This window comes from Rhopalosiphum maidis, chromosome 2, assembly GCF_003676215.2.
Source record: "Rhopalosiphum maidis isolate BTI-1 chromosome 2, ASM367621v3, whole genome shotgun sequence".
Lineage (NCBI taxonomy): Eukaryota > Metazoa > Arthropoda > Insecta > Hemiptera > Aphididae > Rhopalosiphum > Rhopalosiphum maidis.
This window is the reverse complement of record NC_040878.1, coordinates 50,300,900-50,315,327: the sequence shown is the minus strand read 5'-3', so window position 1 is coordinate 50,315,327 and position 14,428 is coordinate 50,300,900. Positions and strand designations below refer to the sequence as shown.

The following is a 14,428-nucleotide window of genomic DNA, read 5'->3' as shown; positions in this document are numbered from 1 at the left end:
TCCGAAATTGTATACTTAATACCGCTGTGCTCACGAATTCTATTATAATCAGAAAAACCATTGAAACGTAGCTCAACGTTGTTATCGATCTAAACAAATATATATTGTCAAGTATAATCTTATTTAACGGAATCGTTATACCTATTATATATTTTTAAATACGTAATATATAAAATAGAGATTTTATCTTAACATGGACTCGTCTATATTGTATTTTATTTTAATTGGTCCAAACGAACTGTACTCATCTTGAAACAACCCGTAATATCAAATAGACATATTGAAATCATGATTTATCATGTACAAATATTGAAGCACACAAATACAAAGTAAAAACATTATATTGTCACCTATCTGTATTGAACTTAAATCATATAATATATGATGTACATTATGTACATTTCGTGTCTACTGAACAACGTATATATAATAACAATCATTTTTGTATACATTAATTTGGCTATAGCCAAATAATAATATATAATTAATAATTGTAATATATATATAATATAATGTGCATAGAATATTTCAAATCTTATTAATTTAATATTTATAACTTATACATCTTATATTTAAAACTTATCATGTAGTATTATGGATTGTATCATTTTACTAGTAGTTTACTGTAATATATGATAAAACAATTAATAAATATTATTATATTGAATTTTTTACCTGAGCCACTTTTTCTCCCATGTTTGGCGTGTGTAGAGCGCCTTGAAAGAATTTTGCTGACCCATTGTCTTGGATGGAATACTGGAACACAATATTGAACAACGGAAGTAGCATCACGTTATTTAAATCATCGTTGCTGCGTGTCTAAATACTGATGATTATTATAGTATAATATAATAATGTAATATGTGGTCTGCGGTATAGGTAGAGAAGGCGTATACAAATGATTTATAAGTATTATAGGTATCTCGTGTGTGCAAAAATGCCAAGCAATAATCACTATTACAATACTCACAACGTGCACTACAGATTAAATAAACATTGAAAAAAAGAATCTAACACGTTAACCAAATAATAATAATATCATATTTACGATACAGTTATTAATTAATTCCGTTCCTACCTACGTAAAATCATTAATATGTTCTCAAACATTTATCGTCTTATACTATTATAATAAATTCATCGGTCTTATTTTTAATTATCTAATGTATAATATTAGGCGAATTTATGTGAGAGGTATTGTATACTTTATACCCGCGTAATATTTAATGGTAACGGTAACTATGAGGCATATTTATTTTTAATTCAGAGTGTAAAGAATCGAATAATATGGCTGTTTAATGACCTGGTCGCGGAAAATGAATATTAAAAGATAAGATTTAATCAATATGAATACTCATCAAGTATCGTTGTAGTATTCGCGATGATTGTAAAGTAGTAGGAACAAAAGTCGAGTGTATAAAATATTATAAACGTTTTATATTGATGTTGTAACGAAAAATATATTTTCAGTATAATGGTATGAACAAAACGTTTCAAATCCATCTCGAATGGAATGAAACGTAAAACAAAACGAAGGTAGGTCATGATAATTAAGTTTAAAATGAAAATCGTACGGTGTTGTTTCGACTCAAGAACAAAACTGATGGTGAATATAAATCAAGTGAGATGTTATACAGATATTATACAAAACAAGCATAATATTACTATAAAACAAGTATTATGTAAAAATAAAGGACGAGCGCATACAAAAATAAATGTTGTCTATGTGTACAGGATCATTCACCGAGCATGCTCACCACCATTTTTTTTTTGTCTTAGTAAATGTATTTAAATTCTGATTTTTGGAATAATTTTAAATAAACTCAAGGACCACATTTTCAAGAATTTAGGTTTTATACCATTTAAAGAGTGTACTAGGGTGATATTTTTATTGAGAAACTGCTAAGCAAATATAATATATACTTTTTTTTTAATTGATAAAATATAAATATATAAGACACCAGTTCTTAAAAATTTAAAGAAGCGCTGATATAATGTTGGATCTAGTATTTATTATATACCAACCATTTTTACAAATTATGAAACAAAGATTAATAAATACTAAAATTGTAAAAATATCATAACTCATCTATAAGTATATTCATAATATTCTTAAACAGGTTTGCGAGACTCAGCTGTTATCATAATTAATAAATTTCAACAGAGTGTATAATAATTATTTTACGTCCATAAATTACTCAAACCACGTGTCTAAATATTCGTGTGTAAGTCGATAATCTTGCAATACTATAGTATTAATGTCGCATCGAGAGTAAAACCTAAATACTGTTATTTTATTATGTACGGTAGACACGTTTATTATTAATTTTACGAGTTGCTGCGGAACATCGTAGTAAACTATTTCAAACTAGTATTAAGCTTGTATGAAGTCTGCGACGATTGGAAGAAGGCCGAATATACAATAATATAAATTCAAAGGTGAATGAACCTACAAGGGTCGTAGGTCATAAATGTTGATAATCTCGAAGCCCAGGAAGGTGCTCCGCTTTTTTTTTTAGTAAATATTATCAAGAAAATTAAACACATAAATTGTGTATTATGTTATGCTAGTATACTTGTAGCTATAATATAATAAATAGTAAATTGCTATTACAAATTTTATTTGAGACAAGGTTTCTATTACGTGTATGTTGAGCGAATTCGTTGCATTATTTTTATTATTTGCGAGCGTCTTATGTGGTGAAATATTTGTGCAATTTTGTCATTTATAGCATTTGAAACATTTTTCTAAAGCAAAAAAGTGCCTATTCACCCATAATTATATAATAATAAGTGACGGTATTCCGCGATAATTTTATTTTATACGAAGTATGTTCAGAGAGACTTTATTATAGAAGACGTGTTTTGGCGCTAAATTGTTGTCGGTTTCGTGAATTTAGGAATTCTACCCACTAAAATCGGGCGATTTTCGTGACAGCAAAAACTACTATCTACTAGCAGTGTGTAGATGACAGTATTTCGAACATTGCTTTAATCCTCGAACAGAAATTTTCTCTCAAAAATAATTATAAGCTTTATTTTAAAATTTGATTATTTTCGACTTAAATCTCATCGAGATTTGAGGTTATACATTTTTAGGTCATGAAATAACGAAATTTGGAGCATCACGTTATAATTCATCATAATACAGCTACAATGAAAGTATGAGACTAGTTGTTTGTACTTTGAACATGATAGCTCATATTTTTTCGTTTAATAATGAATTTATTCAAACTTTTATATTTTAGAATTCTTAAAAAAAAATTATGTATTCAAATCGTAATTTAAATTACAAACGCTTGATTTATTTAATTTTGTTTACTAAGAATAATAGGTCTATGATAATAGCTTGGAAATTGATTTAAAAATTACATTATAGTTAATCTATCAACATTTTATATTTTGTAAACATTGTCTGAGTAAAATAATTACAAGATTAAATATTTGTTGTATTTTATAGTTTTTTAAAACCATTTTTAAGGACTATTATTTTCAGTATATTATACGTTTTAATAACTCAAAAAGTTTCTCTTGAATTTTTGTTTAAGCTCATCAACGGTTTCAAAAAAAAAAAAAAATCTGCTTCGTGATTTATAGTAAATTGTATTTGTTCTCATATGAAAAAAGAAGCTTGTATCGCTATAAAACACTTCTTAAATTATGTAAAAAAATCTCATTTCAGTACTAGAAAATATGGTCATAAAGCATACTTAAAAATTCAAAAAATAATAATTTTATTACATTTATTAATAAAAAGAAAATGAGGATGGATAAACATGTTTGGTGAACCGTTCTGTATATTATTACTAGGATAATAATAATTTCATAATAACTGTATTTTTACAACGATCACTAGTATTGTATACTGATTTTATTATTTTCGTTTTAGATTTTTTTCTGAGTGGAAATGTCCATCATGATGTCAACACAATATATCGGGTGAAACTTCCCCTATAACCCAGTACGCGAGAAGAAGGAGAAATATCTCCTTTTCTATACCCACCTGCAACGTCATTCGATGTTATCGTTTTAGTGTCACGACAGATAACTACGTCATATATTATTCTCAGATCTGCTGAACACTGCTCTATTATATATACATATAATAATAATAGCATTTATTTAGTACATGTTATATCGTTCCTACGGAGAAAAGATTATATATACGGTGGGTATAACGTCTAAAATTAAACATAATAATATAATGGAACGGGTAGAAGAAAAAGAAAAATGGCGATACTGCAATCTATATATTATATGAAAAATAATACCAGAACACAAATTGTGATTGAAAGGCGCATCGTTATTATTTCGTGTGTGTGTGTGTGCGTGTGTATGTGCGCGCGTGTGTGTGTGTGTGTGTATGTGGATATATTTTGGCTGAGGACCAAATAACAGAGAAACGCGTTCATTAGGCCGGTCATGAATCGTTAACAATGTCGGAAAGAAAAAAAAAGTAGAAGTGCGATTTTTTAACGACGACGTTTATTCATTTTGAGAAAAGGATGTCGACCCTTCTCACCTCTCCCTCACTTCACCATACACCGTTCAACATGGCTCGGACATCAATATAGATATTTCTTTTCGTATATAAGCCGTACGCACTTCTTTACTCGAGTTTTTCTTTTTTACGTTTTCTCACTTCTCATTATAACATTATTATGTTTACCCTACCGAAAACGTCCATTACATTTCAATCCAGCAAACTTCTGTGATATATAATATTATGATTATCTAACAACGTCCAGCTGCTTATATAATATATTATTATTTACTCTTAAAACGTTTCGCGCGCCAGGCCAATGCGAAGTGATAAAACTGTCAACCCAAAAAAAAAACTATACATTTGTAAGTGTGGTGTATTGTACGTTTATACCTATATATTATAATACGATTTATTATATTATACTATTATTGTATACACTTTCGAGAATACTATATATACCTACTCATGCCAAAACATAAGTGCATAAAATATAAATCTCTATCGTAAATAATAATAATACCGTGGTTTTAATAGATTTCTAAATTATTTGAACTAAAACGACACGCATACTGTTACATCGATTTCGATAAAAAATAATTTGACTCAGTATTTTGTAAGATTTTCAATACAGTTTGTACATTTCCAACACATGGCGTAACCAAAGATGATATTTGATTGATTATTAAGAAGAGAATAAAAGTCTTTCAACACAAAATGAGTCAATTAATATTATAAAAAACTACTATTATTATTTTAATTTTTGAGTGGGCATTTAAATTGTTGGGGTTATGCCAATCTCAACCCATGATATAACCTATGATAAAAAATGCACTAACTAAAATGTTAAATATACGTTTTTTAGTTATATTAACAAACAGGGAAATACAAAATTTATGATTTTTTCAAATGTTTTATATTTTTCAACGAAAAAAAAAATTATTTTAAGGTTAACAATCTTCAGTTTACTACTTTATTAAAATCATAGCTTTTGCAAACGTGATTTAATTAGATTTATTTAAAATAAAAATCTAGGATATAACATAATTAATATTATTAACCACTATAATTGTTTTCCAATATCTCATAAAATTATTATAACAAATCACACAAAATAAAAAACATATAAATAGTTTATTATTTCACATAAAAATTCAAAAATAGAACGTGAATAATTGCAAAACTAAATATTAGGCACTGTTAATCGATACAATAATTAAGTTTTTATTAGTATATTCATAATCTTGTTCTAGTGTTGTTATTATAATCTATATTAGAAACAAAACTTAAATATCTACTCAAAATATAAAAACAAAATTATTTACTTATAAATATATAGACATTTATTAGGTAATACGGTTATATGTAGTTAGAGGAATTTAGTAACTATAATATTATAATGTGTACCTTAACACGTGCCCATAATTAGTAGTGTGGGTAAATGTTAGTGTAATATATAGGTATAATTCAATAACCGATTGGTTTTTTAACGGTATTCGCAAAGTAACACATTAATTTTTCTAAGAAATCTAACTTAAGCCAGGCAGGAGATGCATGTATTGTCAGTTCTTGGTGATTTGAGAATAAATATAGGATTTTAATATAGATAACATAATATGTACATCGTCTATTATTGAAGTTATGGAGTATACTTCCTTCTATGTCAACCGCAGTATTACGAATACATATTTTGTTTTTATAATATATTATCTTTAAAATATACTCTTAGTGGAATACGTCTGCTGAATAAATTCTAACAGCCATCATTTATGATGACACCTACGTGCAAAACGGATCTATACTTCTATTATATTTTGTATAATATCATACGCCCACTCCGAGTAAAATACTGTTGGTTATAAACTATATTACGATGTAAAACGTATTTATCAAAAAAAAAAATTTACTCAGCTTCTATTGCGAGTTCTATAGTTGCGATGTTCGTTAATCGTGTGAAAAACAAAATGTGTATCACGTAAAAGCGGTATTGATAATAAATTACGTTATTGTTTGGTTTATAGAATAATAATAATAATAATAATAAAGGAGTTATACACCGTCTTATATATTATTATTAAATTGAAAATGGGTAGATAAATGTCTTTGGGAAATTAAAGCGACAAAACCGCACTGATGGCGTTTACACTAGCGTTGATTGATTCGATCGTTTCAGCGGCTGCTGTTGAATATATTATTATTATTATTACTATTATTATTTCAAACCCTTAAAAATAATAATAATAGTTTGTTATCGTATAATTTTCACGTACTTTGTATTTCAAGCTATCCGTGGCCAAGTTTCCCAGCGACGTAGAATGGTCCCATAGCGTTGACGTGTTGTACTTCTGCAAGTCGGTTTCAGATGACGTATTCGGAAAACTTTTGCCAGTAAAATGGCTCCTGTAGGCTACAAAATCCCATTAATTAATATACACCAACATTCATAAAAAAATACTGGAGATGGGAAAATAAAAACAATGTTTTTTACGGGCAAAAGTTGTGTGCGTTTTGTGTTTACGTTAACTGCGTTAAACTGCTAATTATAATTGGTAAGATTTTAAACTTACCATTAAATATTTCACAACAAATAATTGAAAAAAGCCATACACGAATAAGCTAAAGTCAAATATACATTTTTTATGGTGGTTTGTGACTTAATTACATTACATGTTATAATTTGTTTTAGTACGTGGAAAAAAAGTACAAATAATTAATATACTTTCATTGAATAATAACTCTGAAGTTCTAGAATTTAAATTTCTATTTACTTCGTGTTAATCTATATTTAATGAACGTACTATAAGTCGATATTAGTTCCCAACATGATAATGTGCTTAAAACTTAAATATTTATTAAAAATAGAACTGTACTATAAACGTAATGATAATAGTATTATCCATTTAATACATTGTGAATAAATTAATGAAGTTTTAATAAAATAGAATTACTCTTATAGGTGTAAATTCTAATTGTTTTAGAGTTATATCTATAGGCAATATTTCATTCTCAATAAATATATTATAGGTGCAGTTCTATTGTATTTGTATAGTATAGTATCATATAATAAATTTATGGTAGTTAGGTAACAACTAAAAATATAAAACAATATTAAAATACCTATGTTTAAACCTTACGAGGATATCGTCTGTATTTAGTTTTCTCTTTTCTTACCCACACGAAGTATGTACAATTTACGTTTATCAGAATAAAATCTGAGTTGTTAACTTAAATAATATATTATGCGAGGCGTGTCCAGAAAGTAAGTGTACTGAGGCTCTCACGGCCATAGGGAATATTTTTCTACTATGTTGGCTACACTGCCGTATAGCTTTACTCCTAACCTTTAAAACAAGACCAGAACGAGTTCAGTACGTTAAAAACTGTGGTCTCTCGAATTTTTCTTGTGAAACATGTCGATCGAGTCTGCCGCCAAGTGCGAAATCCGCACCGTTATGCGTTACCTTGTTGCGAAGGAAAAATCTCCACGTGAGATTTTTAATGAGATACGAACCGTTTATGGTGAAGGCCATATGAATCGTACCAGTGTATACAAGTGGTGTAGGGAGTTTAAAAACGGCCGTACGAATGTACATGACGATCTGAGGAGTGGGAGACCGTCGATTTTGACTGACGACATTGTGAAAAAAGTCGAGAATGCGGTTCGTGACGATCGCAGATTGACTCTGGATGCACTTTCTGCAATGTTTCCGCAACTGTCAAGGTCTCTGCTCCACGAAACCCTTGGATTTCATAAACTGTGCGCAAGATGGGTCGTAATATAGTAGCAAATTGATCTATTGTGAAATTCTATGACAAACATGTTATCTTGGGTATCTGATACGGTTTTATTGATGCTTAAATTTTAAAGTGTGTTATAAGCTTTTAACTGTGTAAAATATTACAATTTAAAAATATAGTCATACATTGATTTAAAATTAAAATATCAATAAAATCGTATAATGTACTTTACTATATAATATTTTCAACTTTACGTTTGATAATAGGTCATTTCACTGTAATATTAAAGCTAAATAAAAACACAAAACTAATTCTGTTAAATGCATATTTGTTATTTTGAGTGTGGACAAGAAAAAGAAAACTAATAGTACTTTTATATCCTCTCATCACTTCCTTATTTTCCATCCTATTGGACTCACTAAATACATTTTAAGAATGGTATTTTACGTACAATAAAATGATCTGCAGTAAACATGACTATAATCATTATTTATAAATATAAATAATACCAACTAACGTTGAATGAATACATTCTAATCATAACGTCATTATGCATAATTAACCAATAATTTATAGTATGCTAGTAACTAATAAATCAAAAAATGATAAATTAAATAATACTTGAATCCTATAGCTAATAAATAGATTAATGTATTATTATTTTTAATTTTATTCTTATTTATTCTATTATTTCATATTACTTTTTAATATTTACAAACTATCTATAATTACAATGCAAGTACTTAAACTACACTCTTAGTACAATACTCTTAGTACATGTCAATATGTCATTTATTTCTTGTACACAATGGACATACTTTTAAGTAGCTCATTTTTATTTAATATTTATATTTTATTTTATAAATATTTCACATGGTTTAAAATTATTACAATATAGTATTAAATTAACCATTAAGTATCCACTACATTAGTTGCTACTTAATATTTATGCAGTATAGATTAACATAATACCTATTGTTGTCAACAGAATAATGTAATCTAAATGGTCTAGAACCATTCGAATATTTTGTTAAAATAAAAATGCTCGCATTCAACACACAGTTAATAATATTTATTTTAATCGTTCAAACATTAAAGTTTTCGGCAGTAATATAACTAATATATTAAACGATTTATCATTTTCCTGGTGTACTGTAATATTTTTATAAAACATAATTAAATTTAGGAAGAAAAACTGTTTTAAAATAACATGCCGCACAAATTATTGTCATAAAGTTGAAAACTTTTAAAAATTAAAACCGTAATAAAATAAAATAATAATAGTAATGGAAATTTACATTTTTTTTTTTATTTATCACCTATAACATTATTTTTTATGTCTGTCACAAGTTGCATTTTTCTTTATAATAGGTACATATTATAAGATATATAAAAACGTAAAAGATAAAATCCACTTATATGCGATCTTATAGAATAGGTATATTTTATAAGATCGTTCTTTTAAATATTATTAATCATATTTTAATATGATATAAGTTCACTTTACTTTAATCCCCAAGTGATCAATTTGAGCGACTTCGTCTGTAAAATAAAACTACTCAAAATTAAATTATTATCGAGTATGGTTCACTATTTAAATATCCAGAGTAAATTAATTTTTAACCAGACAAATGTAAATTCAAACTAAAAAAGTCGGCATTTTGAAACAATGTATAGATTATGAGCACATATTATTATTATATAATTTATATGATATGTTATTAGCTATAATATTTAAGACTCTACATCTCAATTATAATTATTAAGTATAGTTTAGTCATTGTCGAAATGGAATTTCCGTACCAAATAGATATTTAATGAAAAAAAATGTGAATATTATTGTGTATATTTTTAAATATTCATATTTAAAAAATAAAACATTATGAACTAACACTATCAGAAAAATGATAATAAATTAAAATTAAAACATAATAACTGGAGTTATTTGAAAAATTTAAATATTTTCATCATAAAGTTTATAACTAATAAAGTTGCATACAGTAAAATTTAAGCTTATTATTTACAACTGTTAAAATGTATCAAACAAAATATTTTTGATATTCAACTTTTTTCTACTAAATATTATTAATGTGAAAGCTATAGTAATATATGTATTATTATAATCTACTGAGGTTCCACTCTAATAAAGCAAATAACTTTTTTTTCTACGTATTTATTATAGGCGTGAAAAACAGTCAAAATGCTATTAAATCATTGAAAAATGCGTTTATAGAAAATCATTAAAATAATATTATGCCGGTATTTTTTTAGAACAAGTTCAACTATAATAAAATAACAGCAATAGTATACTATTGTATGCTAAAATGAAACATGTTTACTACACTTCTAGTTTAACTACTCGCTATATTATAATATTATATAATTAAAGTCGTTGTTAATATTTTTTTTTTTTTAACGAACTAATTGTGGCGTCTTATTCGCTTTTTTCTTATTATTATCATTTTTTTATACCTTCGGTAATGATATCGATAGTGTGTGGTCGTTTCTGTCTTTGGAATTGGTCCTTTTCAACGCGCGACGCCACTATAGCAGCAAACCATGCGAAGGATGAACACAAACGGTAGTTAAACGCAATAGACACACAATATAGAAAATACATAGAAACAAGAAAGTCAAAAAAATCAACAAAAAAATCAAAAAATCAACGCATCGAAACACAAATATTACAGTTTTCGTATATGAACTGGTGATGTACATTATTATATGACGTACTTACATACAGAATCGGTGTTGGATCGTGCGGGTGGGCTGCCGAACGACGGATTTCGGTCTGGAGATTTATTGGGCGTCCGCGGCGGCGAAGGGTTAGGTTCGGGTGTCCTGTGGGGTTGACTGATCTAAAATGAATGCACATACACACGCATATCCATAAACACACGCACACACACACAATCACACACACACACATCGTATATTTTGAAATGTTATATAAATTGCAGTGCGTACATAATATTATTACTATGAACATAATATATAGGTATATCGTGATATTTTATAAATGTTTATTTAAAACAACCGACGTTCGGCTCCTCCTTTGCAAGCCAAATTTCAGTACTTATTTTTGCAAAATATACGTGGCGCACATGTCGTTTTATAATGCACACATACCGCAGGACATCCCACGGTATGAAGACTTTTTATTTTTTATGTGGGTCGGGGCTGGGTGAGATAATGGCCTTAACTTATCGCACAAATATTATTCCGGTCTTCGCCCCCGCGTGCGCGCGATGCCGTTTGGCCCTGTAAGTCCATCGCGGACCGCGGGACAATATCTGTGCGTAAGGTGCTTCATTATATTATCGATGTGTGCAACATGATATATTTAAGCGCTTGAAAGTTTCCTTGAAATTGTTAGATTAAGTTGTACGCAACATATTTTGTTTACGCAATATATATTATAATGTATCATATCATATAATTATTATAATATACGTAGAAGTTACGGTACAACGAATTTTATCCTCATCACTCGTACATTACGCACGTTATAAGCATTTATTCACTGAAAAATTTATTCAAAATTAAAGTACGTATAATTATATTATGTTGTATACTAACACGCTGCTGCGTATTGATAAAGTTGTTTGTTTTGTATTTAAGCGACCATAATACAATATTATTGTACAAACGCATGTATAATATCTGATTTAATGTAAGCACATTTAATTACATGTAACATTTTGTGGTGCACTGTTCGCTTTAAATTTAGGTACTCAATTTTTCAATCAAACAAAAAAATACACGTATTGAATATTCCTTCATGGTTTTTGACGATTTGTTTATAATAGATAAAATAACTATAACATATATGAGGTTTTTATTTAAAATTATTTTTCGACAAATCACTTTTAAATTGTACATGCATATTATAAAAATAGTATTAGAATTAACTAAAATACTTTTTGAAAATGAATTAAAAATGTTATAATATGCCTCGTTTTGTCCTTGTTCTCCTCGTGGATTAAACGGACAATTCGAATGTAAAATAGAATGTGTGCACATGGTACATACTATTCTGAATAACAGTCATTCTCTATGCCAATCGTAGTCGGTCCTTAAAATAAATGTTATAAATCGGATTTATTTTATTCGAATAGCTTTTTTTTTATTTCACCTTTACGGTTTCAGACGCCGAAAATAAAAATCGATTACATTCGGCGACTATACTTTTATGTACTGCAGTCAAATTCAAAAACTCGTTTTCTCTAACCCGCTTTTCTATCCCGAAATGATTGTACAAATTTAATTAATTTTGCTATTTCATAGCTATTTTGTTTTCTAGTAAGGCATATTCAATTTTATTATTTTTACAACAATTTCTTTGAAACACTATGTCGCCATAATAATTATCATAATCTTATCCAAAATAAGAGATCTCATTTTGGTATTGTCTGAATCAAGTATTCTAGGAAATTTTGTACAACACACTCTTTAAATACCCAATCAGTATATTTTTAACATGAATATTATATTCACACATTATGCGTGATGTATATTCGTATTGTATTGACTTTCTCACCCCCTATCTCAAATAATAATTTAAATCTATACCTGAGGTTAGTTTCAATCTTTAAATTTCAACCTGGACATTTCAAAAACTTTATCTTCTATAGGTAACTTAAAGCTATACTTTTCAATATAATTTGCATAATATTGATACTATTACTTTATGAAAAAATGTCTTATATATTCGTACATACTTATAGTTTACGCTATTTATTGCATAATATTTTATACCTATTGCATCACTGTATTTAAGGCTGTAGATTCTCCGATAAGGTGAAGTAAATTATGATATGTAATCTGCTGACATTAAACTTATATTTCAAGTACAAAATATCTTTTTTATGATAATACGACTAAAAGTATGTATGAACATGAACACGTTTTTCACATAAAAATAATATATATTTTATACATTTTCATTTGTTTGAATTATTCGCGTTTTATTTTGATATTTGACACCTAATAGTCAAGACTTGGCAGTATTTTGAATCTTTCGCATTAGTTTTTTTGAATATACGAGTAAATGTAATCACATGGCTGCAGAACTGATTATGAGTTATGTGTCATATTATATACCATTTTCACGACCTGTTATTATTTTTTTTTTGTCATCGAGTAAAAGTGCATATATATATATATTTATATCACCTACGTGGATTTTATAGAAACGTGTATAAGGGATTTATAGGGGTTTTGCGTCTCTCTTCACAAAGCCTCACGATCTTTATGACGGAATTGTTTTACGACTTAGTGTTCGATCAAACAATAGGGAATTATTACATAAGAGAAAAATACAACGCATATAATATAATAGTAGACGAAAAAGAAACTCGTTCGACCCATTTACAGCTAGTTCACTAGTGTAGCATTAAAATTAAACCATAATGCATATATACAACCAGACGGCATTATTCCAAATACCCTAACAATGTGGATTTTATCATACAAACTTCGGCAAGAAGGTTACACAATTTTTACTCCATTCTCAAAATGGACTCATATAAATATTAAAACAGAAATCGGCGAAATAAGCACGTTTTTGAACATAAAAATATTTATAATTTCGGATAAGCATTCTCGTTTTTATTTTTGTTTTTTTTGTATCTCACATGCATAGATACACTAATCTTGTTTTGTATACGCGTGTGTGCGTATAGTCTATAAACGTTTTACTTTATATACGAGAGTTTTTTTACACTGAAAAGTCATTAGTATATATACGCTGACAATGAAGTTTATTCTCTTAAAAATTGCATAAAAAACAGCATAATTTATTTTATGTTTAAACATTAATTCAATTTTTTTTTTGTTTTTTTAATTACAAGTAAAAAATATTTAAACCTTATAATGGATTACATTATACTTTTTCGTCAATAGAACATATTTTATATAAAACCTATCTACTTTAATCTTTTGTATTAATACACATAAAGCGAGTCGTTATTATATGTGTATACACATTATAAATGCAGTAATTAAATAAGTATACAACATAATATTATACTATACCTACTATTTTTTTTATATACATATATATATATTATTTAAAATCACAACCCCATACTATATACTTTACTATTTAAGCATTTCATTTAGATTATTTTACATTTTAACTTAAAATTTTGCTACAGATTGTGAAAAACATTTTTTTTTAAAACAAAAATATTTTTCCTCTAAAAT

General features: G+C 27.5%; 1 protein-coding gene across 8 annotated transcripts in view; it reads right to left on the bottom strand.

Moving 5' to 3' along the window:
• LOC113551058 (potassium voltage-gated channel subfamily H member 2) overlaps positions 1-14,428 on the bottom strand; it is a 121,557-nt gene that overhangs the window by 39,896 nt on the left and 67,233 nt on the right. For 7 of the 8 annotated variants that reach the window (XM_026953084.1, XM_026953079.1, XM_026953083.1 and 4 more), the window contains 4 exons: positions 10,959-11,079; positions 10,694-10,765; positions 6,754-6,890; positions 676-756 (listed from right to left, as the gene is read on the bottom strand). In XM_026953084.1, the coding sequence (XP_026808885.1) occupies positions 676-756; positions 6,754-6,890; positions 10,694-10,765; positions 10,959-11,079 (411 nt within the window). The remainder of the gene's footprint in view (positions 1-675; positions 757-6,753; positions 6,891-10,693; positions 10,766-10,958; positions 11,080-14,428) is intronic. The other variant, XM_026953082.1, reaches the window with a different exon arrangement.